This window comes from Perca flavescens, chromosome 14 (genome assembly GCF_004354835.1).
Source record: "Perca flavescens isolate YP-PL-M2 chromosome 14, PFLA_1.0, whole genome shotgun sequence".
Lineage (NCBI taxonomy): Eukaryota > Metazoa > Chordata > Actinopteri > Perciformes > Percidae > Perca > Perca flavescens.
The window spans coordinates 23,365,385-23,393,207 of NC_041344.1; the positions used below are offsets into that span (position 1 = coordinate 23,365,385).

General features: G+C 41.2%; 1 protein-coding gene across 1 annotated transcript in view; it reads right to left on the bottom strand.

Moving 5' to 3' along the window:
* Positions 1–27,823, bottom strand: part of csmd2 (CUB and Sushi multiple domains 2) — a 282,360-nt gene that overhangs the window by 140,139 nt on the left and 114,398 nt on the right. Inside the window, exon 6 of the mRNA XM_028597331.1 lies at positions 3,085–3,197. Coding sequence (XP_028453132.1) covers positions 3,085–3,197 — 113 coding nt within the window. The remainder of the gene's footprint in view (positions 1–3,084; positions 3,198–27,823) is intronic.

The following is a 27,823-nucleotide window of genomic DNA, read 5'->3' on the forward strand; positions in this document are numbered from 1 at the left end:
AAAAGGATCTACAACATATATATGATAAGTGTTACTCCATAAAAATTATACATAGAACTCAACGATATACAATTTCTTTGCAATATTTTGGATAGAAAAGTGCAGGGAATAACATTATTATTAGATTATTAGGATTAGAAGGCAGGGTATACAAGGAGCAAAATCTCTATACAGTAAAAATATGAGGTTTAAATTATTGAGTTTCACGATAACTGCAGAGAAAATTAAAAACAAACAAAGCCATCATAGCAAAGTAGGAGGCTCATCTAAATGCATACTTATTCGCCAAATTCAAAAACACCATCAGCATTGTCTGTGCTTCCCTTCACACTCATCCTATTTAATTACTTTGGCGGTTCCTGACAATGGAACTTTACTTGTTTTGCATAAATATGTTTTTATCCTTTGCTCAGTTTCAGCCTCATTGCAATTCAAAGCTAATCTGAGTCATGTGTCAAAAAGTTGGTTTATTATGCTTCCAGAAGAGAAAACTCTCTTTTCGGATTTGCTGCCCTGATTAAAAAAGGAAGAAAAACATATCATCATGTTTCCAGTAAGGATACTAAGCTATTGACTGCAAGGTTTGATGTGTGGGGCTGTTTCCTGTACCACATAAAATAAAGGACACTAAAGAAGAAAATGAAATAAATAGAGCCAAAGAAGATTTTCAATCAACAGTCATGTCATCACTCCAACATGCGGCTGCTGTGGAATCATTGGAACTGTCGTGATGAGAATGGCTGGTGGGAGGTTGGGGGATGGAAGAGTGTTTAATCTAATTAAAGTCTTAGCCTCCCATTTCTCTCTGATCTTCTAAACATTTATCTAACATTGAACCCAATCCATATTCTTCATCCCCCCTTCTCTCTTTTGTCTTTGTCTCCCCCTTCTTTCTCTCTTCCCATCTTCTGAGATTTCAAGCGGATGGCTAGAGGTGAGGTCCTTAGAGATCACATGTTTTGTGGACAAAGTAATCATTTTCCCTTGTTCATATCTTCTGTGTTTGTGTGTGTGTCTGTGTGTGTGTGTGTGTGTCACTCTAATAATGATTCTTCATCCTGAAAGCATCTCAACTAATCTGCCACAATAATGAAATTATTTCACTTGTTGCAGGTATAGTTTCAAAACTGGCAAAAGTTTTTTCTTTATTAGACCTGATAACATATTGATGGTTCCCTGTTCATTTTGTCTTGACAGGTTGGCAAAAATAAAAGACGCTGGGGTAGTGATATATCGGGCCGATATTTGCGTTTTTACGTGTAACAACATCGGCCGATACGCGGCTGTTGTGTTCGCCGATAGTTTTAAAGCCTTATTAACAGACAGGCGTCCACAGGCAGCTCTGTGTTGCTGGAGACGCTGCAGTTAACATGCAGACCATGCACTGCCCCTCCCCCTCTAGCAGAGTGCTGGTGGCAGTCTTAAATTACAAATCAAGCACTTTATTTCAATGGCTACTTTTCAGGTTTATTGTTTTCTTAAATTATTTAAATGTGTTAACAAAGGACATTTTGTGATGACCTGATTATATCTGTCTTATAATAAGTCAGCAAGCAATGCATCATCAAGGCTGTGTTGAAGATGTCGATGAAAGCCTTTTACCCTTGCACAGTTAACCATACGCAGTGCACCCATCCATATGATGCACATTGCACACATCATTTGGGTTAGAATGTAAGATGATTGCAGAAGTGAAACTGATCTGTGTTTTTGTTTATTATTTTTAAAGAAATGGCAGATCAGATTCCGAAATCAAATCCAGCGTAGCAGGGTTTACATTTTTATGATGTAAATTGAGGGAGCAAAGGCAGTATTGGCTCCAAATATCGGCAGCCCGTATCGGTCATCGACTAAAGCTGATGGAAAAAAATCTGTAACGGCACTAAAAAATCCATATCAGTCAATCCATACACTGGGGTTTTACTAAGGTCACTAACACTTAATTCCCTTAGGAGCAAGAATATGCTCAGCAAATTTCATGGCAATGTGCCTCTTAGATTATGAGATATATGTTGGACACTCCAAGAGGAAAGCTCATGGAGTGTCCAAAATGGTGAGTTTGTCCCCTGGGGAGTACAAATATGTTTCATTTCAGGGCTGCTATTTCTTGCGTTCAAGTGGAAACTATTTTCAGATTTTAACACTTGAGTGTGTCACTATAAATGGTGAGTGACTTGGAGTCAGCCACATCTGGCTGTAGATGTTTTGCCTGATGTGTTTAAGATTGTGGTTGACTTTGAGGGATTTGCTGATTCAGTTGTTTTTTGTGTATTTTGTGTTTGTACGTATGTGTGGTTGTACTGCTCCCTGTCTTGGCCAGGACACTTTTTTTTTTTTTTTTTTGGTAAATTTTATGTTCACCTTTTCTATACAATTGTACATAGCGCAGCAGTGCTGCCATGCACATAAATACACAAATATACAGCACAATATACATTACCTACACAAACGTCGTCTACCACTCCCCACCCTCCCCAGTCCCCATGCATCCTCATCACCTATCAGTACAAGTATACATTTGGAGTAAAGTGAGCCTCCCACAAACAAAAAGACAAGGTAAGATATATCCTACATACAGACAAAATGCTACATAAAGAAGCATAAGAAGAAGAAAAAGAACATATACAAAATGAAAAAGTTAAAAATAAAAGATAAAATAAAAAAAAAAAAAAAAAAAAAAACCAGATAATTAAGTACAGGCAAGTCATTTAGTTAACCTCAAGGTAGCACTACACCTCTTCCCAGTCCACTGCAGAAACCTCATCAAAATAGTCCATGAAAGATCCCCAGGTAGAATAGAATTCTCTCACGTTCCCTCTGAGTGAGTATTTAATCTTTTCTAACTTTAAATGGCCAGGACACTCTTGAAAAAGAGATTTTTAATCTCAATGAGTCTTGTCCTGGTTAAATAACGGTGAATAAGAAGAAGACATAAATATTAGAATGTATCTTTAGGGGGACCAAGAATATCTAAATCAAATATTGTGAAAATCCAGCAATTATTTGCGGATCCATCTACAAAATTAAACCTGGCACACATTATTAATTTGTTCTTTTAAAATTCAAAACCTCTTTTCATCTTACCTTGGTACTGGGCGCTGAAACCTCTCAACTTGTGGTTGCCATCAGAGGTAAAGTGCAGACGAAGCCAATTCTTGCTGCTAATGATGGGTGAGGGAAGGTTGGGGCCAGTGAACCTGTAGACAGAGTCAGAGAGAAGAGTGCCATAGTATATTAGAATTTTAGCACATGACTGTTTTAACTAGAACATGTGAAGAGAGCAGATTGCAAAGTGCAGTAATATTCAGCATATCCTGTACACTCGTAAAAGTATTTAAGGTCAAAGACTAGATATGTACCAGTGATATCTGTAGCATCAGTCTAAGCACTGATACACCTCTTTACATGGACAATGGAAAATTAACCTGACTGTTTCAGATAATCTGAATGTCACTTCATTTTTGTATCTAATAATTTGTTATTTTGTTTATTTTGTCAAGGCAAAGCATCGTGGACACCATAAACTTGGGATACATAATATAGTATATTATATATATAGTATAGTATGCTGCTGTATGAGTAACTGTTATTGATGCACACATCATGTCTTCCTTAAATAATTGCTTTACCATCTTGTATTCACTCTATAGAGTTCCATTATAAAAAAACAAATGTGCTTGCCTATGCTTCTGTTTTGTGCCATAAAGCAATTATGTAATCCATCAGATTTCCAATAAAGTCAAGTCCAATGGAAGACTATATATTATAGAGGCTGGCAGAACCTGCCAGTCTTCCCGGTGATTGTCTTGTTTGTTTATGATAATTATACTAATGTTTCAAAATTAATGTGGCCTCCTTGACAAAGAGATGTAAAAAGGTTACACATTTTTAAGATCTATTAAAGGAAGGGTCTGGTACCCAAGGGGAACTGTAATGTTAACGACTCTTAACCAAACTGTGGCCCAATAAAAAAATTAGACCAGGAAAGACCAGCATTGGCATTTGCAGAGAAAGGACACTCCTTTTATTGCTTTGAAAGAGCAGAAGTGAATTATACTTTACAAACACTTATAGTGCCTCCTGATCTGTATGCTAATGAGGGCTGTTGCTTACCAAGCAGTTCTACAGTTGTTAAAGCCAAAGTCATTTGGGAACACATCATGTTTTATCTTGAGACACGCGCGCACACACACACACACACACACACACACACACACACACACACACACACAACGGTTGGGCATTAACTCCAATTGCCAATCTGTAAATTACATTTCCCCAACTGTGTCCACCTTATCCCTCCAACCTACACATCTGCTTCACTCTATAGAGTAGATACATACTGAAGTACACCTCCAAACAGTTCTCATTAATATCACTGGAAGGTAAAAAAAAGGCACAGGAAAAGAGCAAAGGGAAAGCAGAGTGAAAATGTGACTAAAAAATTAAATAAAACGGAGAAAGAGATGGGAAAATAGGTATGAGAGATTATTTTGCAAGCTAATAACTGTTCTTTGAATGGAAAAACATCTACCGATTCTGCAGGGACAAAAGAATAAAACAGCTTTAACCGAATAAGGTCGGGATCTACTATGAAGAGATACTCAGTCTAGTGAGAGTGTTTGGTGGAGATACGTGACTGACTACGCTGTAGAGCTCTCTTAGGATCACTTAAAAGCATGGAGGTTTCTAGATGTAGACTGAATTAGCTTTCATTTTGCTGAAAACACAGCACTATTCGTTTATAACGTACACTCTTGCTGCAGTGGGGCTTCAGCTTCAATGTACAGTAGCTTAATTTATTAGTTAAGCTGAACACAAGCTCACCAGAGGGATCAGAAGGAGAAACAGAAAGAGTGGAAAAGATTTTTAAAAAGATTTTTGGGCAGCAGGTATGAAAAAAATGCAAGGCGGAAATGAGATGTTGATTAAAGGGATACTTTGCTGTTATTCAACACGCTTTGTATCATAACAATGGTAGTATGTGTAAATGAACTATGTTACACTTCTCTCCATCTTACCAGTGCCCAAATCTCCCTACTCACAGGCCAGCAGATGCAAAACGCTTCACTTGGAGGTTTGCCGCTGGCCTTAGGGCCTGTTGCTCGAACATTGTACTTCCATTTACAGACAGAGTATAGAAGTGGATCAAGAGAGAGAGCTGCCTCTCCCTCTCTCTCTCTCTCTCTCCCTCCATCTCTCAAACTCAGAACAAACTCAGATAAAACTGTAAAACTAGGCAGTGGTGATCAAATATAAACCAAGATAATGATACAGAATTGCCTACTTCTCGCCTAAAAAGTTTTCAGAAGCATATTTTAGTGCACTGTTTAGCTGAAATATGACAGTTTGTGAACAGGAAATGGGCACCATACTGTTCCCTGTGATGCAAAAACGGAGGTTAAAAAAAATGTTTTTAGAAACATATTTTAGCTTACCTTTTAACTGTAAGATGAGATTGTTTGTTACCAGCCAGCTGCTATATTGATTCTCACATTTTGTCACCCACCAGTTTTTCTGGTGTTCTATGTTTTGAGCGTAAGGGAATATCACGGCACCTGTTCTGTTTTCTCTGGCTATGTAGCACCAATTTAAGAAAGTCTTTGTGCCATTATACTGCATAGACAGCCCAGTTTTATGAAAATACTTATTTAAATGAGAAAGAAAAGATGGCACATCAAAATGTCTGTGATTTGGCTTTTTCAGCCACACTGCACGCAGACAGCAGGAAGATGGAGCAGAGTGCAGAAAAGAGAGTATGTTACTGATGAAACATAAGTGTTTCTCCTGTCTTCCATGGCTGCTTTCAGCATGTAGCCATCCCCTCACTTGTAAGCCAATGACCTCAACCCTTGTATAAGAGATTTCCATTAACGCAAGCTTCACTAATCAAACAAGTTATCAAACAGTTATGTTCAAGTCACAAAAGGTTGAGGAGCATGGGTGGCGTTGACCCTATGTCCTAACCAGGCGAAAGAGCTCCTATTAATACTTAGCCTACATCAGAGGCCTTGATTAAAAGAGTGGGTATTTCAAGTGTGTGTGTGTGTAAAGGTAAGTGTTGATCACAGTGTGTGCGCAACACGTGTGTTGTATGTTCAGTATGTATATCCCACAAACTCACTTGCAGGAGCAACATTGTCAAATTAAGCAGCACCTGGGCCATATTTTGAGGATAACTTTCAAACAAAGATATTTGTACTGCACTATCCACCTCGCATATATTGCTGCTAATGTTAGCTTTCAGTGCCTCTTCTGTTTGCTCCACATAAACCAGTTTTGCTGCTTCACGTCACAAAACAACTCACTGTCCACGCAAGTGATTGTAACATGGGAAAGACCAACCATAAACAAGGCTTTTAAAGAATACTATTAAAGATTTCATGAAATGGCTTTAGGTATTATAAAAACGGTCTTATATAAATAATAAGATCAGGTTATAGCTGCTCGGCAGCGATGGTCGGGGCCAAGCATTTTAAACTCACAGGGAAAGTGTCCAAAGCCCAATGGCTGATTATGTATAAGATATAATTGAGCTTTGAACTCACAATCTTCGGGTCCAAAGGCATGTGCTGATCTCAGGGAGCCTTTGCATAAGTGATGACTCTTCTAGCTATTGGGAATATATATTTTATTGAGTCAGCCTGGGTCGACTCAATAACATGGCTTTCCAAAACTGGACGGATCGTTAATCAGAATCAGGTGCAGTCACACATTTCTTGCTGAAGACATGAAAGGGGAGAGAGCGGGGGGAACGAGATGCAGCAAAGGGGCGCAGGGCGGAACTGAACCCAGGCCCGCTGCGTCGAGGAGTAAACCTGTATATATGGGCGCCAGCTCTACTAACTGAGCTATCTGGGCGCCCGTGCAGTCACACATTGAAAATATGCAGGGCAGTTTTCCACAACGCAATGCCTGATTAGATATATGTATGATCATCTTGCAACACCATGGGCTCAAACTCGGAACATTTGACGCCATAGGCAGTTTCTGATTTCAGGGAGCTATTATCTGGGTGATGTCACAGGTGGCATCACAACGCCTAGTAGACAAGGAGCAGGCTTGCGTGAAAATGCAGAATATTAAACTGCTGTAAAAAATGAATTTCTCATTAGAAGGCAACAGAGATGCCTGTAATTTATTTTTACAAAGATCAATAAATGCCAGACTGATGTTTAAAGATACTCTATTTTGCATTGACTGCAATGCGTAGATGAGGACACAATTCAAACTTTTTTATTCACTTTTTGAGATAAAATTCTGAAATTGTGCACACCAAATCTACAGTGATCTTCGAATGTTATGATTTTTTTCTCCATGAACATCAAATATTTAGTATGGAAAAAATTGCAGGATTTGTTTATACAATGTATGCAGTAAAACGTGTTAATGCACTGTGGGCTCAATTTTTGATGCATCAAAAATCTGAATTGTAAATTTGTGGAAGACAGTCTGGAGATGAAGTTCCCCAAATTTGGTGTCAATTGAAACAAAAACGTGGGAGTTGATAGGTTTAAGAATTCTTTTTACAGTTTTTGCAAAAAGTAGAGTGATGGACTTCAAAATTGCTACTAGGTAACATCAGAGCATAGAACTATGTTCTGATGTTACCTAGTAGCAACTGTAGCCCCAATTTCCATCAGGGTAGGTTGCATTATCAATGTTAAATTATTGGACTCTTGGATGTCTATTTACTTCACTGAACATTCCACAACTACCCATGACTTAAAGCTGGGCCCTTTATCTAAAGCATAATGGATGGGAAAATAGTATATCAAGAAAACCATATAAATGTCCCACATCAATTCAATCACATACTCTGTCTTTATCGGCAAGCTCTCTTTTTTTCTATATAGTTTCAAACATGGACATAATTAAATTATTTATCTGATCAGATTATTACTTGTTCCTTTATGTCAGTGTGGCCAGGAGGCTGCATGGTATAATGAAAATGAGGCGGAAATGTGAAGCCATTTTGTACGACACTGGCCTTGATTCACAACGGCAAGTGCAAGACAAGATAAAGTGAGTCGGCATGCCTCAGGAGATGTTTTATCACTTAAAGATGAAGCATTGAGGGGATCATGTAGTGTCTGGCACATGTGTGTTTGGAGTGGTACTACTAGGACAGAGTGCCAGAATTACCTCTGGCTATAAGTACATAGCTGGGTCCTGTAACAGCTCAATCCTGGGTACTAAATCTCACAAAAGAAATTACAGTAAATGATCCCCAGAGCCCCCACACACATAGAAAGGCCTCAAAACACCAGCGCCAAGATATCAATGCAAACAGCCTGACATGTTACAGTTACTTCCCTTTTCACCATAGGGACAAATAAAAATGTCCTTTTGAATTAAAGTCAATTTGAACTGGAAGTAACTTTCATTAAACACACAACAAGCAATCTAAAGACTGACTTAAGATTGTGATAAACTGTGGCAATGACAGAGGATAAGGAACTGATGGGTATTAGGCCTGTCGCGATAGTCAATAAATCGAGTTATCGCATGATAAAAAAAAATGAGCTCGATAATTTTTCCGGCCGTGATAATTTCCATTTGCATGCTTGTTTATTTTCCTCATCTCTCCCTCTCTTTCTCTACCAAAGAGACTGGAGGACCACTCTCGGTTCCTTAGCGTAACGAGGAGTGAACCCTCTTGTCAGTCGCATGGTCTTTGTGTGGGCGGTAGGCTACTCCAGGCGGAGAGAGCTAGAGAGTTGGAGCAGGGTTTCCTGCAGCACTTTGCAGTTAAGGCGCCGTAAAAAAAAAAAAAAGTATATGAGCGACATCCACCGTGTTACTCGGCGTCCCGTTTTCTCCCTTTCATTCCAAACCACATAGCTGACAACCTGCAGGTGAAGACTGTGGAGATGGGCTCGGACATACACGCCGCTGTAGACTCGTCAGTCTCGCAAGCGGTTTCAGGAAAGTTGCTGCATGTGTCCGACAATGCACAGAACATTAACGGTACAAGCCTACAGCTGTCCGCGGACACGGAGTGTGGAAAGTATGTCAGAGTTGGCGCCTGTGTGTGTGTGAGTGTGTGAGTGTGTGTGTGTGTGTGTGTGTGTGTCGGCCCGCACCCACGAAGCTCCGACCTGCAGAGGAGCAGAAGCCGCACCTTCGCCAAAATGAAGCCAGAAAAACAGAACTATTTTGGTACATTTACTCGCCACGTGGCAGATAGCCATACATATAGATTTTATTTATTAATTATATATTATTTAAATGTAATATTTAGTGTTAAATAATTGTAAAATGTAGAGAACTTACGTGTCACAAATGGCAATTCCACAACTGTACATCAGCGTGAAAGACGACATACCAAAGGAGATCAAAGACATATTGTGGATATTTAAAATGTCTTCCAGTTCCAGTGTTAAATATTCTTTAGAAATAAAAGTGTATTGATCTTTGAAAAGGTGTACCTGTAGTATTATTATTATTATTATTATTATTATTATTATTATTATTATTATGACATTATCATTATATTAGATGCAAATGGTCTCTCGATGACAATATTATCGTTTATCGCAATAATTTCTGGGACAATTTATCGTCCAGCAAAATTTGTTATCGTGACAGGCCTAATGGGTATGCCATTACGGATTGGGCGATTAATAAATATAAGGGATGAACATACCACCATAAATATCATTTTGACCTAGTGTCACCTCTGCCTTGCTCCATTTCACTGCCCGCCCCTTTTTTTGCTGAAAACTAAAGTTTTAGGGTGAAAGTGACCATGGGGAGCGACAGAAAAAGTCCTGAGCTGGCTGATGGAGGTCTCCTGAAGGGTGTTGTGGCCACTTCTATAGTTCCTTTTCACATCTCGCTCTCTCTCTCTCTGTCTGGCTGACCATATTAGATTGTATGCGGAATCGTCTTGAGAGAGCAGCGCTAAATCAGTTTCCATTTCCAGGCCCCAAAGCTCCTCAGTCTGAGTCAGACTTTTGATGATTGTCCAAGAAATGTATTTTGGGCAAGACAAGGTGATAGAGGCAGCCAGTGGTGTTGTTCACTGAGGGGACTGAGCTGTGAACCACGCAGATCTTTTTGAGAAACAGCTAGGCTTTGATTCAGCTCTTTTACTTCCACTTCCATTGCACGGTATCAACATTCATAAAAAACCTGAAATTGTGTAATGGGTACACAACTTCATAGGCAACATCCAATTTCCTATAGTATCTGAAGTCAGATTGGCAAATCCTTGTTTCTTAAACTTGTCTTTTCACTGTCATATTATGACTGAGGGTCTTAGCCATACGCCAGGGCAAGACAAAATCCATTTATGTAACACTAGCATAGAGATACTTACCATACTGATGAGATGTGACTCATTAAATTGTTAATGCCTTTCAGGATTTTGAACAAAGGTCATCGTCATCAGGCAATTCAGCAACCCTTCCCAGTGGAAAGGGTCTCTTTTCTGCTTTATATTCATCGTTTCATGTCATCTGTTTTCTGTTCGGGGGGCGAAGGTGTCAAATGCCTCTATGCATAATCAGTGATGGGCGGAGTTTAGGTGTCAAAGGTGACAAGTGCCACATTAGGATCAAACGCTTTAAATCACTGCTCATTAAATGAATTCATTGTGATGCAGCATCAGATGACCACATATGCGCTCATGTGTGGGTGGTTGCATGCGTGCAGTGGGGACGAAGAACGTCCCTGTTAATTGCAGCTACTTAGGTAGATCAATCAGAGCTGTGCTCAGTATGCAGGTCCTGGTGCTTACTGCAGACCGGGGGTCACAGTGACTTTAAAGCCAAAACTTTCAGCTTTTTAATGAGGGTATGTGAATTATAGCACAGGCCAGTCTGTCCAGATGTACATGATGCCCACACGCACGCACACCACCACTAGCAAACATTCACAGTTACAAGCACTTACGCATATATCAATACATTCTCTTTCCCTTTCTCGGTCACACTCTCTAACACTCACACACACACACACACACACACACACACACACACACACACACACACACACACACACACACACACACACAATCCTTCTGAGGTAAAAACTAATCAGTGTGGAAGACCCTTAAGTCCAGAATGGCAGTATTAAAGCTCTGGCAATGGAGCTGCAGCCTTGACCTTCAGATGTAACCGAGACCAGACATACACTGGGGGTTTAAATGAACCACCAGAGCCCCCTGCTCAAAACAACATAGAACTCTCAACACTGTTCATTAATTTCTTCAAACAACAACCACCCAGGCAGTAAAAACCATCAACCTTACACTAAAAGTTGAGGCCAAAGTATTAAGAGAGGCGTTCAGGGCAGTTATGTATCATGGGTCTGTGCTGCACCATGCAGACTGAAGCTCTGAGCACAAAAACAAGGCCTTGCAAGGCCAGTAAAACTGCAGAGCCAACTTTTCTCTTGGATTCCCTGGTCCAACAGGTCCAAAATGTATTGTTCTTCTTCCTCTCTCAGCCCTCATGTATTATTCATGCGCAGACCTCTGGCCCCATCAGAGAGCGTTGTTAAATCTTCTGAGGGATTCCTTCTTCCTCCTCCCACAACTCATTTTCTGCCCTCACAGAACATATATGTACACTGATTGAAAGAAAATTCCTTTTGGGAATAACAACACACCAGCCTTCATCTTGGCTCCCTCATTCTTTTGTTAATTGTTTTTGTTACATTTCCTCAAGACTACAGTACTGTATCTTGAAGCTTCCTACAAATGCACTTTTGTCACTAATTTTAAAAACAGTGTAAATGCAGCAGTTGTTAAAACTCACCACAAGTTTGTAGGTAACTATCGGTACAACTGCCATATGACCTACCCATGATCCTGCTATTTATAACCAATCATCATACACACATTTCCTTCTCAATCAAAGTGATTGAGGATATACTCTTCCAATTTTAATATCTATGCAAATTAAAACTAACCTCAACTCTGCCATGCTGTTTCATTTCCTTCACCAAAGAGAAATGTATAGTAGCCACAAGTCTTAAGCTGTAGAAGTGTTTTTTTTTTCCTGACTAGGACATGATATTCACATCAAACAATGGGTCAGGTTTTTCAGGGACATCGGCATGTCTGTCAAATGAACCCCCCCCCCCCCCCAATAATTTAGTGTTGGAGGTGATGCAATCGCTAGTGCTGAATCTCCAGTTAAAAAGCAAAACTACACTTTACCCATACTTTAAACTGATGCCTCGCATGATAGATGGCTTTTATTTTGCTTAAATTTGGTTCAGTTACGATCATTTCATAAGATAATATAAAAACAGATTTTATGGGAACTTTAAATGTTACAAAGTTAAAAGTTCTCCACAATAAGTTACCCCAAATATAAGAGCTTGACCCAAATAATTCACCCACCAAAACTATTCTTGAGTGAATCTATATAAAAAGTGAATCTGCTTATTACACCATGACCTTTCCACTGCTTAAAGTGTAAAAGTAACTTGAGATACTCCTGAGATGCATACAGACAAGCAGAGGAAATGGGGCAGAAACAATCTCAAGCAGCTCAATTCATGGAAGTAAAGAATGTAGTGCCACTTGTTCTGCAATTGATTCCAGTGTCAGTGTGATTTATTATTATTCTTCAAAAAGTCAAGGTGGATGTAGGCAAAGTCACAGATAGCAAAGCAATAGGACTAAACTGTTATTGAATGGACTGTGGAACAATACTGATGAGGAAACCATACAGAGCCTAATGGCTTATATTATTGAATGTTTGCCTTCAACAAAATGGCACACAGAACAAATGACTTGTTTGACTAAGATGAAGCAGAAGACAAATGTGGACATTGTCAAACCAGTGGCTATTCTCTTTATTTCTCCCCTATTGTTTAATTTATGTCAAACCCAGTTCGCATAATGCTTCGCCATCATCACAGAGGAAGGTTGCAAAAGACCCACACGCACCCTAATATACACACATTCACACCATCAATCACATCACACAACTGAGAAAGAATGTGTGTACTGCACAATGGTTGTAATTGTCTGCGGGCAGTATTGGATCTGTGGTTAACAGGAGAGAAACAAATGAGTTTCCAAGGTCACTCTTAAAAAGCGGCAGTGATAATTGAGCCCTCCCTGTAGATCTATCAAACACAACAATAAACAAACGGCAATAGTATCCTAGGGCCAATTGCTGGGACATCATCCTTATCTTCTACAGGAAAGTTGAGGCGATATACATAGAAGAAAAGGGGTGAGAAAGACACAGCGACCATCACAGTGTGATGAAGAAAAGCCAGGTAGAGAAGCAGTTAGTAGGGTGAAACATACTGTGGCTGTATTTAGTATGAGCAGCATTTGATTAAAAAAGTGCCTCCCTATACCTTTAAAGCTCGCTGAATGATTGGGACAGTAGCACTTCGGATGTTCAACTAGTCACTTTTCTCCCCCAGCTGGAAAGCCATGATTTAGTGCTGTACACAGCTTTTGTCAAAGAAACCAAAATCAACAAAACGCCTACATTTCAACAATGAATGTTTTTTTTTCACAACGGCTAGCCTGGACCTATCCAAAAGTAACTAAATCTGCCTACCAGCACCTCTAAAGGTAATCAAATACAATTATATATTGTTTGTTAAATCCTTACAGAAACAAAGTGTAAAAAGAAAAGTTGTGGTGCTGGTGGCTTCTGCTGGTTTCTTGGCAACCACATGGTGACAAAAAGGCTAACCTCCTGTAAAACCACAACTTGTTTTTACACTTGTTTTTTGTATGAACGAGATCTACAGAAAAGATATGACATGTTAACTAGTGAACGTTAATTTTGTTACCTTTAGACAGAGCCTGGCAGGTTGTTTCCCAATTTCAAGTATTTATGATAAATACTGGTGAGGGGCCAGACAAAGAATGGTTCAAAAACCCCAATGAAAAAGCTAAGCAGAGATGGAGTGACCCTGCCCGGAGGAAGCCCGGGGCACCCGTCTGGAGCCAGGCCCAGACAGGCGGGCTCGCCGGCGGCGGCGCCTGGTGGCGGGGTTTGCCACGGAGCCCGGCCGGGCACAGCCCGAACAAGCTACGTGGTAACTCCCTCTCCATCCCATGGGCCCACCACCTGTGGGAGGAACCATTGGGGTCGGGTGCGATGCCACATGGGTGGCAGTGAAGGTCAGAGGCCTCGACGGACCAGACCCGGGCGGCAGACGCTGGCTCTGGGGACGTGGAACGTCACCTCTCTGGGGGGAAGGAGCCGGAACTGGTGCGGGAGGTGGAGCGCTACCGGTTAGATCTGGTGGGGCTTACCTCACGCACAGTCTTGGTTCTGGAACCATACTCCTGGATAGGGGTTGGACTCTTTTCTTCTCCGGAGTTGCCCAGGGTGTGAGGCGCCCGGGCGGGTGTGGGGATACTCACAAGCCCCGGCTGGCGCCGCTGTGTTGGAGTTTACCCCGTGGACGAGAGGGTCGCCTCCCTCGCCTGCGGGTTGTGGGGGGAAAACTCTGACTGTTGTTTGTGCATATGCACCAAACAGGAGTTCGGAGTATTCGGCCTTCTTGGAGACCTTGACTGGAGTCCTGCATGGGGCTCCAGTGGGGACTCCATTGTTCTGCTGGGGGACTTCAACGCACACGTGGGCAATGATGGAGACACCTGGAGGCGTGATTGGGAGGAACGGCCTCCCTGATCTAAACCAGAGTGGTTGTTTGTTGTTGGACTTCTGTGCTAGTCATGGATTGTCTATAACAAACACCATGTTCGAACATAGGGATGCTCATAAGTGTACCTGGTACCAGAGCACCCTAGGCCGAGGTCAATGATCGATTTTATAATCGTTTCATCTGATATGAGGCCGTATGTTTTGGACACACACTCGGGTGAAGAGAGGGGCAGAGCTGTCAACCGATCACCATCTGGTGGTGAGTTGGGTCAGAGGGTGGGGAAGACTCTGGACAGACCTGGTAAGCCCAAACGTGTAGTGCGGGTAAATTGGGAACGTCTGGAGGAGGCCCCTGTCCAACAGACTTTCAACTCACACCTCCGGGCGGAGCTTTTTGTGCATCCCTGTGGAGGCTGGGGGCATTGAACCCGAGTGGACAATGTTCAAAGTTTCCATTGCTGAAGCTGCGGCGAGGGAGCTGTGGTCTTAGGGTCTTAGGTGCCTCAAGGGGCGGTAACCCACGAACACCGTGGTGGACACCGGTGGTCAGGGAAGCCGTCCGACTGAAGAAGGAGTCTTTCCGGGATATGTTATCCCGGAGGACTCGGAGGCAGTTGCAGGGTACCGGCGGGGCCGAAGGGCTGCAGCCTCTGCCGTGAAAGAGGCAAAGCAGCGGGTGTGGGAGAAGTTTGGAGAAGACATGGAGAAGGACTTTCGGTCAGCACCAAAGTGCTTCTGGAAAACTGTTCGCCACCTCAGGAGGGGGAAGCGGGGAACCATCCAAGCTGTGTACAGTAAGGATGGGACACTGTTGACCTCAACTGAGGAGGTAATAGGGCGGTGGAAGGAGCACTTTGAGTAACTCCTGAATCCGACTAATACTATGTTAGAGGCAGAGCTGGAGGATAATGGGGGATTGTCGTCGATTTCCCAGGCGGAAGTCACTGATGTAGTCAAACAACTACACAGTGGCAAAGCCCCGGGGATTGATGAGTTCCGTCCAGAAATGCTCAAGGCTCTGGGTGTGGAGGGGCTGTCCTGGTTGACACGCCTTTTCAACATTGCATGGAAGTCTGGGACGGTGCCAAAGGAGTGGCAGACTGGGGTGGTGGTTCCCCTTTTTAAAAAGGGGGACCAGAGGGTGTGTGCCAATTATAGGGGTATCACACTTCTCAGCCTCCCTGGTAAAGTCTACTCCAAGGTGCTGGAAAGGAGGGTTCGGCCGATAGTCGAACCTCGGGTTGAGGAGGAACAATGCGGATTCTGTCCTGGTCGTGGAACAATGGACCAGCTCTTCACTCTCGCAAGGATCCTGGAGGGAGCCTGGGAGTATGCCCAACCAGTCTACATGTGTTTTGTAGATTTGGAGAAGGCGTATGACCGGGTCCCCCGGGAGATACTGTGGGAGGTGCTGCGGGAGTATGGGGTGAGGGGGTCTCTACTCAGAGCCATCCAATCTCTGTATGACCAAAGTGAGAGCTGTGTCCGGGTTCTCGGTAGTAAGTCGGACTGGTTTCAGGTGAGTGTTGGCCTCCGCCAGGGCTGCGCTTTGTCACCAATCCTGTTTGTAATATTTATGGACAGGATATCGAGGCGTAGTCCGGGTGGGGAGGGGTTGCAGTTTGGTGGGCTGGGGATCTCATCGCTGCTCTTTGCAGATGATGTGGTCCTGATGGCATCATCGGCCTGCGACCTTCAGCACTCACTGGATCGGTTCGCAACCGAGTGTGAAGCGGTTGGGATGAGGATCAGCACCTCTAAATCTGAGGCCATGGTTCTCAGCAGGAAACCGATGGAATGCCTTCTCCAGGTAGGGAATGAGTCCTTACCCCAAGTGAAGGAGTTCAAGTACCTTGGGGTTGTGTTTGCGAGTGAGGGGACAATGGAGCGGGAGATTGGTCGGAGAATCGGCGCAGCGGGTGCGGTATTGCATTCAATCTATCGCACCGTTGTGAGACGAAAAGAGAGCTGAGCCAGAAGGCAAAGCTCTCGATCTACCGGGTCAGTTTTCGCCCTACCCTCACCTATGGTCATGAAGGCTGGGTCATGACCGAAAGAACGAGATCCAGGGTACAAGCGGCCGAAATGGGTTTCCTCAGGAGGGTGGCTGGCGTCTCCCTTAGAGATAGGGTGAGAAGCTCAGTCATCCGTGAGGAGCTCGGAGTAGAGCCGCTGCTCCTTTGCGTCGAAAGGAGCCAGTTGAGGTGGTTCGGGCATCTGGTAAGGATGCCCCCTGGGCGCCTCCCTAGGGAGGTGTTCCAGGCACGTCCAGCTGGGAGGAGGCCTCGGGGAAGACCCAGGACTAGGTGGAGGGATTATATCTCCAACCTGGCCTGGGAACGCCTCGGGATCCCCAGTCGGAGCTGGTTAATGTTGCTCGGGAAAGGGAAGTTTGGGGTCCCCTGCTGGAGCTGCTCCCCCCGCGACCCGACACCGGATAAGCGGACGAAGATGGATGGATGGATGATAAAGTAAGCTAAGCTAAGCTAACCGACTGCTAGTTGTATCTTCACTTTTACCGAGCAGACATGAAAGTGGTATTGATTATCTAATCTGACTCTTGGCAAAAACACAATACTACATATTCAGTGAACAGCGCCATTACCCCTCCCACCACAAACTCTTGGTCACAAAACGACACACATTTTTAGGATTGCAAATTAGTTCTTTAAAACAATCGAGCAGATGGAAATGTTGTGCTTTTTACAAACCTAAGGCACCTCAAGTGACCAAACCTGTTTTCATCACAACGGGAAAGGTAATTTTTTTTGTAAGTACAATCAGAAAATACATTCTTAAACATTTTTGGAGCTGAACTTGTGCTGAATACAAACAAAGTCATGGAATTTACTTACATTTGTTCAAATTAACAACAATTTCAAAGCATGCGAAAATTATCTGTGTCTGAATAAACCCTCAGACCTCAGACCAGAGGGATAGAACAAATGTGAACATCTTAACATAAAAAAAACATTTGGTTGCAATCCAAGCAAGTATCTTAGCCTGCAGCTAAGCTTTTTACTTGTAATAATATTAAGAACTGAAGATTTAATATCAGTGAGTGGAAGATGGACATCTATGCTTCACTGGACAATCTCTCTCTCTTTCTTTTCCCTTGTGGTTTGTGTGTATGAGCAGCTAGTTTTTTCAGATTTGAGATGACACAGTATACGAGGAGACAGGTGAAACCATGCTAACGATATTGAACCTGGCAACACTGTCAACTCCCCCCACCCTGGCACATTGTATTCCTGTATTCCCTGTAAGACCCAAATATAGAAAAACCTAAAAAAAAAATAATAAAAAAAATATATATATATTTTACCTTTCAGATGTTGTTGTAGAAGGCCTTTGATGCAGAGTTTAAAAAAAAAAAAAAATGTTCATGTACGTTTTTAGAGAAATGTTGTAATATTACAACATTGGGCTTAGCTGGGAGCAGAATATCGGTATTTGTACTCACATTGTCTGAACAATAATTCAGAACAACAAAAGGTTCATTTGCAGGTTTGATTGCTTACTTAGCCCCATGAAGGTATATAACATTAATAATAATCACACATTAGTCATATTTTTTTTGAAGTCATTTATTAAAAAAAAAATATTAAACAAGATAAAACTCTTGCTTTTTCTAGCAACTTCTCCATTCCTTTTTTTTCTTTTCATGACTGACTTTCATTGGTTGTGAAAGTCCTAAAAACAGTTCTTGTCCTCTGAAAAGCAAAGGCAAACATCACACTTGCTGCATTGCGTGTTGGTGTATCCTTTATCGCAGTGTCTGCAGCGTCCTCTCCCTGTCTTTCGTGGAAAATGTGCAACTAGGTCCCTGCGTACATCCAATGGGAGGTGTGCACATCTCTTGGACGGTCTCTTCTGAGCATTCAGAGGGCTTCCTGATGTCACTGCATGTGTTGCTGGGCTCCCTTTGCCTGGAGATGGCCGTCCTCTCTTTGGAGTTTGAAGTGTTGTGTTTACCAGGATGAGAGAGGATGCTAGCTGTGCCTGAAACTGTCTCCTGTTCATTGTCTCTTTGCTAGACATCTTGAGAGCTTTGCAGTCCCGCTTGTAGAGGAGCCAGGCATTGACCACAGCGAGAATGATGGTGTGCCAGAAGATGTACATGTACCAGCGACGGGATTTGATGGGGAACTTGTATTTGGCTGTATTTGGTACCACCTGCAGGCATTTCTCTCTGAATGAATCAAGCCATGGTCTGAGTTTCCATAGTTTGTCTTTCTTTTCTGTCTCAGATACTGTCATGTTGTTGACAAAATGTAATGACGTCAACAGGGATTGGAATCTGTTGCGCGGCATCACATCAGCAACAGGGGAGTACCGTGTCTCTGTCTCCCAATACATACAGGTTCCAGCCATTTGTACTAGGCCCATCTTCAGGTACATGCCAAACATTTTTTCAGTTTCCTTTGCAGTGGTGTTTACAGATGTTCCATGTGTCTGAAAGCTGTACTCATTTGTGTTTTGTGTCAGAGCCTCAATCATGTCTTCGGACACAAACTTCTGGAAGTATTCCAATGGTGTGTGGAGGGAAATGTCATCTCCTGTGATATCCAGACCAGAAAAATTAGTGTTGGGACTGAGGAAATCTTTTTTCAGCCAGCGATACCTGTCACGGGGTGTGGTGTGTTTGGTTGTTTTTGGCTCGATGTCCACGTAATTATCAGCTGGACAGTCCATGGGTGGTTGGTTTTCTTTGTCCACTTGTTGACAGACATCTTCATCTGAGTCTTCATCACTGTCATTGAGTGCCATCTCAACTTCACTCTCCCCATTTTGGATGATATCAATCACATCCTGCCAGAGGTGTCAAAAGTATTCACATTCATTACTCAAGTAGAAGTATAGATACTAGGGTTTGAAAAGACTTTTGTACAAGTTGAAGTATCAACTCAAGCTTTTTACTTAAGTAAAAGTGTAAAAGTACTGGTTTCAAAACTACTTAAAAGTATAAAAGTAAAAGTAATGTAAGGCAGAGATCTTCAACAGGGGGTCCTCAGAGTCATTGCAGGGGGGCCTCCGAATTATTGTACATTTTTGAGTCTAAAATGCCTTAACATAATTCCAACATATTATTAGCAAATATAAATTCCCACTGATGATAGGCTTACTGGCCTATAGGTAAGGTAGTCACTAAGATATCAGCCCACAGATACAGTTAATCCTAGATTTACTGTGCCACATACAGTATGTCACATACAGTATGTAACATTAAAATATGATTTATAAAATCATGCCAACAATTAATATTTTAATAGCTTATGAAAAAAGGTATGTAAGAAGGCTTAAGGTTACCCCAACAGTTATTGTAGGCCCAGTTTAATATGCAACTTAATTTCATACAATATGTAGTAGGGGCCGGGGGTCCCTGCTACATCTCACTTTAAGTTAAGGGATCCTTGGCTTAAAAAACGTTCAAGACCCCTGATCAAGTGGGGGAAATGCCATTAAGGACAACAGCTTAACTCTAAAACGCGGGGACAAAATCATATGACTATAATAATGTTACAGTATATTAAAATCATACCTGCAAACTCAGAAGGGCTGAAAAAGGTGACACGTAGGCTACATCTCTTCTGTGTTTTTCAGACAACGGCAGCTACAGTCTGGTGTCAGACTCCTCTCCAGTGAAATATAGACACACTTTTACACCGTTTAGCTCTCAGCATTTTATCATGTTTACTCCATCTTCTAGCTAACGCTAGGCTAACCTGCTTCCAACTGTAGTGTTGACTAGCGTCCCGTGCGGCGATGTTCAGTTCCCTCTAACGTCCGTTTTGAACATCGGCGCAGGCACCTAAGGCAATCCGTGTTGCTATTCGGTCCGGTAGATAACGGTCGTTAAGGCACCGGTGGCGTATCAGCACCGGGTCTGTACAGGTGTTATGGATCGCGTACAAACCAATAGGGTGTCGGAATAGCTATGTTTATACTTCTCATCCAACCACAATCAAATTCACTCTCTCCGGATGGAACGATTTGGATAGGGTTTTTGTGTGTGTGTTTTTTTGAACGATGACTGACGAGCTGGAATGAAAACAAGCCGAACATAAATATGAGTAACGAGGCTATTTTTAAAATGTAGGGAGTAGAAAGTACAGATAATTGCGTGAAAATGTAAGGAGTAGAAGTAAAAAGTATGCTGTAAAATAATTACTCCAGTAAAGTATAGATACCCAAAATTTCTACTTAAGTAAGGTAACGAAGTATTTGTACTTCGTTACTTGACACCTCTGCATCCTGCACACTGTATCGCGGCTCTCTCCTTGCTGGTGGCATTCTGAAAATAAAATATCAATTAACATGTATAAATATGCTTTTTATATTGTAGTACATAACCTGAAGTAATAGGGTGGTGGACCAAGTGCTCAGGGTACAAATGTTTTCCATGCAGACAATACTGTCTGCTTATTATAAGTTGCTGTAAATGGCTTAGCCTATGCTCTCTCTTTATCATGCTAAATGAAACATGCATCCCAATCACCAGCCATTTAGTCACACAATACTGCCTTGACATAACAATACTGCTTCTTATGCTCTCTAATTATCATACTAAAAGGAAAACATGCATACCCCCACTTACATCCACACCCCACATTCAGGAACATTTTCACCTTTCCCAGAACTGAATTGTCTGTTGATATCCTCTGGAATGTTAGGCCAGTCTGATCAAATAAACAAAATTTTTTTAGAGATAAAACTTTTAAATCAGTCAAATTTGACCAGAACACAACACAAGGGTAGAATGTATACTGTCAATGTATAAAGAAAATACTCTGTTTCAGGCAGTGGTGAAGTGGAGGGAATACAACCTGTTTGAGCCCACTGCAACAAGCCTGCTATTTTGACTACCACACTCACCCAGTGTTGTATAATTGCAACAAATATTTAACAAGCTCTAAATGGAATTTTATGCATATATTCCAAAATAACTACATATGTACATGCTCTAGACATTATAATAACAACCAAAAAAAATATAAAAGACATTTTACTTACTTGAATCTGATGAATCCAGTCCAATGAAAAAAAGAGATGTTGTTCGAAGGAAACCTTGAGAGGTTGTGTGAGTTCATGGCCATAAGGCGGGACTTATAAACAAATGTATGATCCAATAGCATTGTGAGACTGAACAATAGGACCCAATGACTATGTAAATGTCGTAAAAAATAAAATAAAAAATAAAAGTGTTTTTAAGGATGGCTAAAGGTAACGTTGTAATTTTACAAGAAGGGGTGTTACAGGGTTAATGCTAGCATCCTGAAATAGCTACATTGTTATGCTAGGAGAGACGCATCTATGGGTTTTTGCATGCATCTCTGTATTTATTTGTGTATGTGAGTGATTGCATGCCAACAGACATTATGTATCTGTGTTAACAGGCTTCAAAAAATAACAAATTTAATGTCAGATGCTACCACGTCCTTATCAGATCAACAATAATAATAAGATTGTCACAATACCAGAATTTTAAACCTTGATACAATACCAGTATGAAAGAACAATGCTTGATACCTCTTTCGATACCACGGCAAAAAGGAAAAAAAAGGCACACAGAATTTATAAGCAACCTGGACACAGTACTGGTACAGAAAAAGTCACTTTTAGGTACTTTACAACAACAGTTTGAGTTTCTCTGAGTTTACGAAGTATCAGTACTTTTGATAACCTTAAATAATAAATTCACAATACAGCATCTAAGAAGTGTTTCTTCTAGTTTAATGTTATAATTGGACAATATTTAGTTTACTATTTTTCTTTTTAATCTGACACTGTAATCAGTCTTGTTCTTTGGCTCCAAAAATTTCACTTTTATTGATGGACTGTACAATATAACTTAATTCTGATGATGAACTCCTTTTACATATACTTACCTTAAATGACTACTGTTGGTTTGAGGAAATGCCAAACATAAGCATGCAATCACTCTTTTATTTTTGAGGTTCATGTGGCCATTAAATGCATGCATGATTTAACAGGAGGCCATTAGTAACAGCAACTTACTGGTATTCATAAAACTAAATGGCTTATAATCCAATGTTGCTATACAAGCTGCTCCCGTGCACTTTTTATAATGAAGGCACTGAATAGTGCACAGTCAGAATTTTCCCTTTTAAACAATAAGCCCCAAGGCTCCCACGTAAAGGGTACTACAGTACATACTGTAAAGGTCGACATAAAGTATAAAGCAAACTAATTAACTACACGTGGGGAAAATACACAAAGTAATAACACCATTAAAATCCATTTTTGTTTATTTTAAAAGGCTATTTCTTAAGAAATGCAATGGGTTATTCTTTTATTTGATCCCTTTTCACTCAACAGCTGGACTGAATCAGCAAAGAATAAGAGTGAGAAAACAAACTGGCAGAGGATTAAATGATAGAAAGACATTTTTACCACACCAAAGAAAAAAATCCACAAGGTCTGTACATCATTTTTGGATTTAGTGGCTGCTATCCATTCCACACACTTTAGCTTTACTCTAAATCATCCACTCCAATATACAACTACTTGCTTAGTGCTTACATCTACTGCAATCGTCTGGTTATCGCTTACTAATGTTATTTATCTGTGATTCCTTACTCAATTCCCAATGCACTGCTTTTCAGATGGACTGTGAAGAGGCTGCCTGAAGCGCAATAAATATGACTAAAACTCTATTTGAAATTATATAAGACACTTTTCATTTATGCAGAATTGTGCGTCAAAGCGTCACTTATAATATAAAAATCCAATGCACATTTAAATGATTATCAATGTACATTTTAATATGCAATTAAGGCAGAGTCTGATTGGATGCCTTTTTCCTAACAATAGTGTTATCCACACTAGTCTGTATAATGTTCTTCCCCTTTTACTTGATTAAATCCCTGAAACTCAAATAGGAGAGGGGATGTAAATGCTCCTTTTTTAGCCTCTAATGTGAGGGATGCACTGTTCATTACTGAACACAGGTCACGTGTAACAAATAGTTAAAATGAAAAACATTTTATTACAAGGCTAGGTAATGTAGTTGTAGGCTAACCGGTCTTCTGTATCATTACCCATGGCCAGGATTTTCAGTGTGTCCAGGAATGTAAATCCAACTTAAAAAAGGAACATTATCTGCTCTTGGAGGCACATTTGAGGTGTATATTCTGCCTTGCAACTCTGCTTTCTGAGGATAAAATCAATTTTCTTGTCAGAGAAGTCGGCTTCTTCCAGCCCATTAGGAAACTGTCTGTTGCTTTTAAACCGGATGAGAGGAGTTGATTTGAGGCGGATCATCCTTCTCAGCCTCTTTTCCAGATTGTGCTGTACTGCTCCAGCATCATGATTATGCATCTTGTCACCAAATGTACAAAATTGGGTGATCATACTTGTATAGTATGTTTGCTATAGGCTTGTGGTTGCAATTGTGCATGCAGACAGTTTTTAGAACACTTTAAATTTGCAACATTGTAGTAGTTAATACCATGCATTTCTGACCCATGATTTTTTTTGCAGTTTTTTGACTGGGTCACGCTCGGGAAATGAGCCAGTGGACAGAATACAGTTAGGTGTCAAAGCCAAGCTCTGTAAAGTAAAAGCCTTCTTGATCTTTCAACACAGACAGCACATGAAGACAAATCATAAATCTCAATGTCTATGTTGATTTTGTAGCAAAATCACAATGCACGAGCAAATTCAATCTATACAAATTCAATCTATACTTTATACTATGTATAAACTGAGCTGATGAAAGTCAACTCTTCACATGAGGGTCATTCAGATGGAAAATCTAATTATGAATCACTTCAGTTTTGATGTCAGCTAACAGCCAGTAAAAGTTGAATTGCTTCCTATAATATTTTTCCATAGTGTCACCCACCGTAAAAATACCTATTTAGACTCAAAGCTTGAGCTGAAGAGGCAGATTGTCTCAACTTGTAAAGTAAAAGTGATTTTCCTATTCTGATTGTTCAGCCACTTTTTGGCTGTCTCCCGCATGTGGTAATGAGCCATTCGCACAAGCTGGAAAAAGAGAGCGGATGAACCCCATATGGACATCTGGTGTCCCAGTTGCTCCCCTCTTTCATCTCATCCAGACTCCTCTGTCCCTTGTGGCATTTCTCCCTCAATGTCAGACCATATTACAGTATATCGATACATACATACATACTCTTTCTTGGTTAAGCATGTGCCCCATGTAATAAGGATCAGTCCTTACTGCAGCGGCCTGGGTTTGATTTCCCCCTTTCCTGTCTACAGCTGTTCTTTCCATTTCCAAAGCCCAAAAAATTATCTTGAAGAAAAAAAAGAAAAAGAACTTCAGTTTGTTTATCAAAATTTCTCTAATCATGTAGCATCTCACTGAGGCTGTGAGGATAGATATGAGCTCTGACATTTCCATCTGGGTGGATGGCAACTGTGCTTCATAGTGGGAGGAAGAAACAGGCAAGAGATGAGTAGCTTCCAGAACATGTAGGGAATGAGTCACCCAGGCACCAAGAGCTGCCAAAACGTAACCACAACCTCTCTTTCCAGTGCCTCTTCTTCTGCATTATCCGTCCTGTTGTCCACCCTCAGGATTTTTTTCCCCCAAGAGCTCCATGTACTTGTTTTCTTTTAAATTAGTTTGGGGGTCGCTGACAAAGCCATTCTATTGTAAACCCATTCAAAGATTCTTCCCAATGCATGAACTGAAGTATGGGATGCAAAAAAAGATAGAGGGCCATTATTCTACTGCTCTGTTCACTGGCCCTTTGTCTGGATTTCACAGTTTATTTTTTAGAGATTAGCATTTGTTCGGTCTTTTTTTTTTCCATTGCTTCCTGTAATCCCTCCCTCTGTCTTAGTCCGCTGCTCCATTTCTACTTTTGGCACAATATACAATGCAATTGGATGCCACATTCAGTATTATCTGCTCCGTCTTTCTCAAACACAAGAAGAAGAAAGAAGAAGAAAGGAAAGACGAGGATGAGAAATGAAATGGCAGTGTGCCTGTTCTGTCCTACATTTAGTGGCTGTAAACGGGTAAGAAGTACATACAGTATGCAGTATGCAGACAGTTGGGGGACAGACTGTTGAAGTTTGATCAGACAGGTGGTCTAACAGAAAGTGCAAATCCCAAATCCAGATGGCTGGCCCTGCCGAGAGAGGGATGATAAAATTAAAGTATTTGAACATTTATTGTGGGCTGGCAGGTGACTGAGATGTGAGCGTTGATGACAGCATCTTAAAGCAGTTGATGGGGATATCTTAAGAAGCTCAGAAAACTTAGTAAGGTGTGTACACAGATTCATACCAAAATGCAGGCAGGTGTTCTCGCACATCGGGTCTAATCTACAAACAAACATAGCATAAAGAGGGATATGTGGAGACACAAAAGTCCAGATGTTCAATGAATGTAGCAAAACAATAATTTATCACAGTGGATTAATTATCATTTAATATCATTACACAAATTATATTTACTTAGTGATGACTACCCACTCACGTCACATCGGCTAAATTTGGGCTTGCGAGTGTGTTTTGCCCTCAATCTGTTCAAAGCAATCTTTGATCCTCCTTCCAAATGTTACACTAAACTTCAAACAGGCCAGGTAGAATTAAGCCTTTTAGTTATCTTGGCAAAGTGGAAGTGGGCCAAGTTCTCTTCCATTATACAGCAGAGAGCGGAGATTCACCTTAGCTGATAGAGCCTGATCTCTTCTTCCATTAGCCTTTATTGGTCTTCCAGTCTAAAACCATTCGAGAGAGATAAGATGCACTCGTATAGTCTTTTATGGTTATATATTTTATTCAGCTTTAAAGGTATGAATCTATTTCATGTGTTTCTGCTTTATTTTCTTTTATCGCCCTGCCCAATGTTAAGAGGAGATCGCAGATAAATATTAAAGTCATCAATCAGGTAAAGTGGGAAGAGAAAGGATGGAAAACACCTTGAGGCAGAAGAGAAGAGCTATCTTTTATACATCACCCCTGACCGTGTCCGATTTGTCGTAAAACCACCATCCAATTAAAAGAGGTCTCTCCATCTGCTTTCTTCCTGAGTCAGCGCTGACCTTTCACCCCCTACCCAACTTAGCCATGATATATCCACTGCCTCTGCTCACTGCAGGTGTGTCTTACAATACAGATGATAGAAGCACCCATTAACTAGCTGAGTTTTTATATACAAAACGGAAAACAAGGAAATGTAACACATTATGTACTGTAGGTGTGTATGAGTGAGCCACAGTTAGTCATATTGAAATACCATTACTCTTTGTCAGTGTTCTCACAGACCGTGTAAAAATTAAGATCTATGTTGTACAACTAAGCTATAAAAAGCATTTACTTTCATGTCTTTTTATATTATGAGCACAGATAGGGATGCACCGATCCACATTTTTTCACTTCCGATCCAATCCCGATAACTGAATTTGGATATCGGCCAATACTATTCCGATACCAGAGCTGTGTTTGCTTTAATATTATTATTACCATTATTGTTAATTTTACATCAGTGTTTCCCACACATAGACTATTGTGTGGCGGTGCGCCTCACTATCAACACCGGCCGCCGCACATTGCGTTTAGTTATTAATTTATTTTATTTGTTTAAATGCCATTTAAAACACGTTCTTCTGCATTTCCTTAAACTGCTCTCCTCCGTCTCTGTCACTTGTGTCTCGCTCCCATACACACACACAGCCCCTCCCACCGTGCGGTGTTTGGTGTTTATAACCCCCAACGTCGCCTTCCAGGCAGCGCGGCAATGGTTATGTTTAAGGCAGGTTTAAGGTTTTAGGCGAGGGCAAGCTGCCTGTAAGGCAACGTTGGAGGCTTAAAACACCATCGAGCCCACCGTGCACACAGCGTCTGTCTCCATCAAGGAGAGAAGACAGCTGGCGAAATTCACAAGTTCACGAAAGGTTGGTATCTATCTCGTGAACACCTTTACGCAATCACACATTCACAATCACCAACCAGACTCTTAGCAAACAAGCAATTGCGCCTGCTTTAGAAAGTTAACTAGTCGCAAGTTTGTGGTAAAATGCAGTTGGGTTGTCGAGGTCAAAACACTATATAGCAGCTGTGAATCAAATAAACATATTACAAATAATGTTATGTCATTTTTTACTCTTACACTGAATGTTTGCTGCTTCAATCCAGATGAGTATTGAAAAGTATTCAGTCTGAACAGTCCCACCAGTGGAATTAGTTATGTTATTAATTTGTTTACAATATTTTCAGGCTTC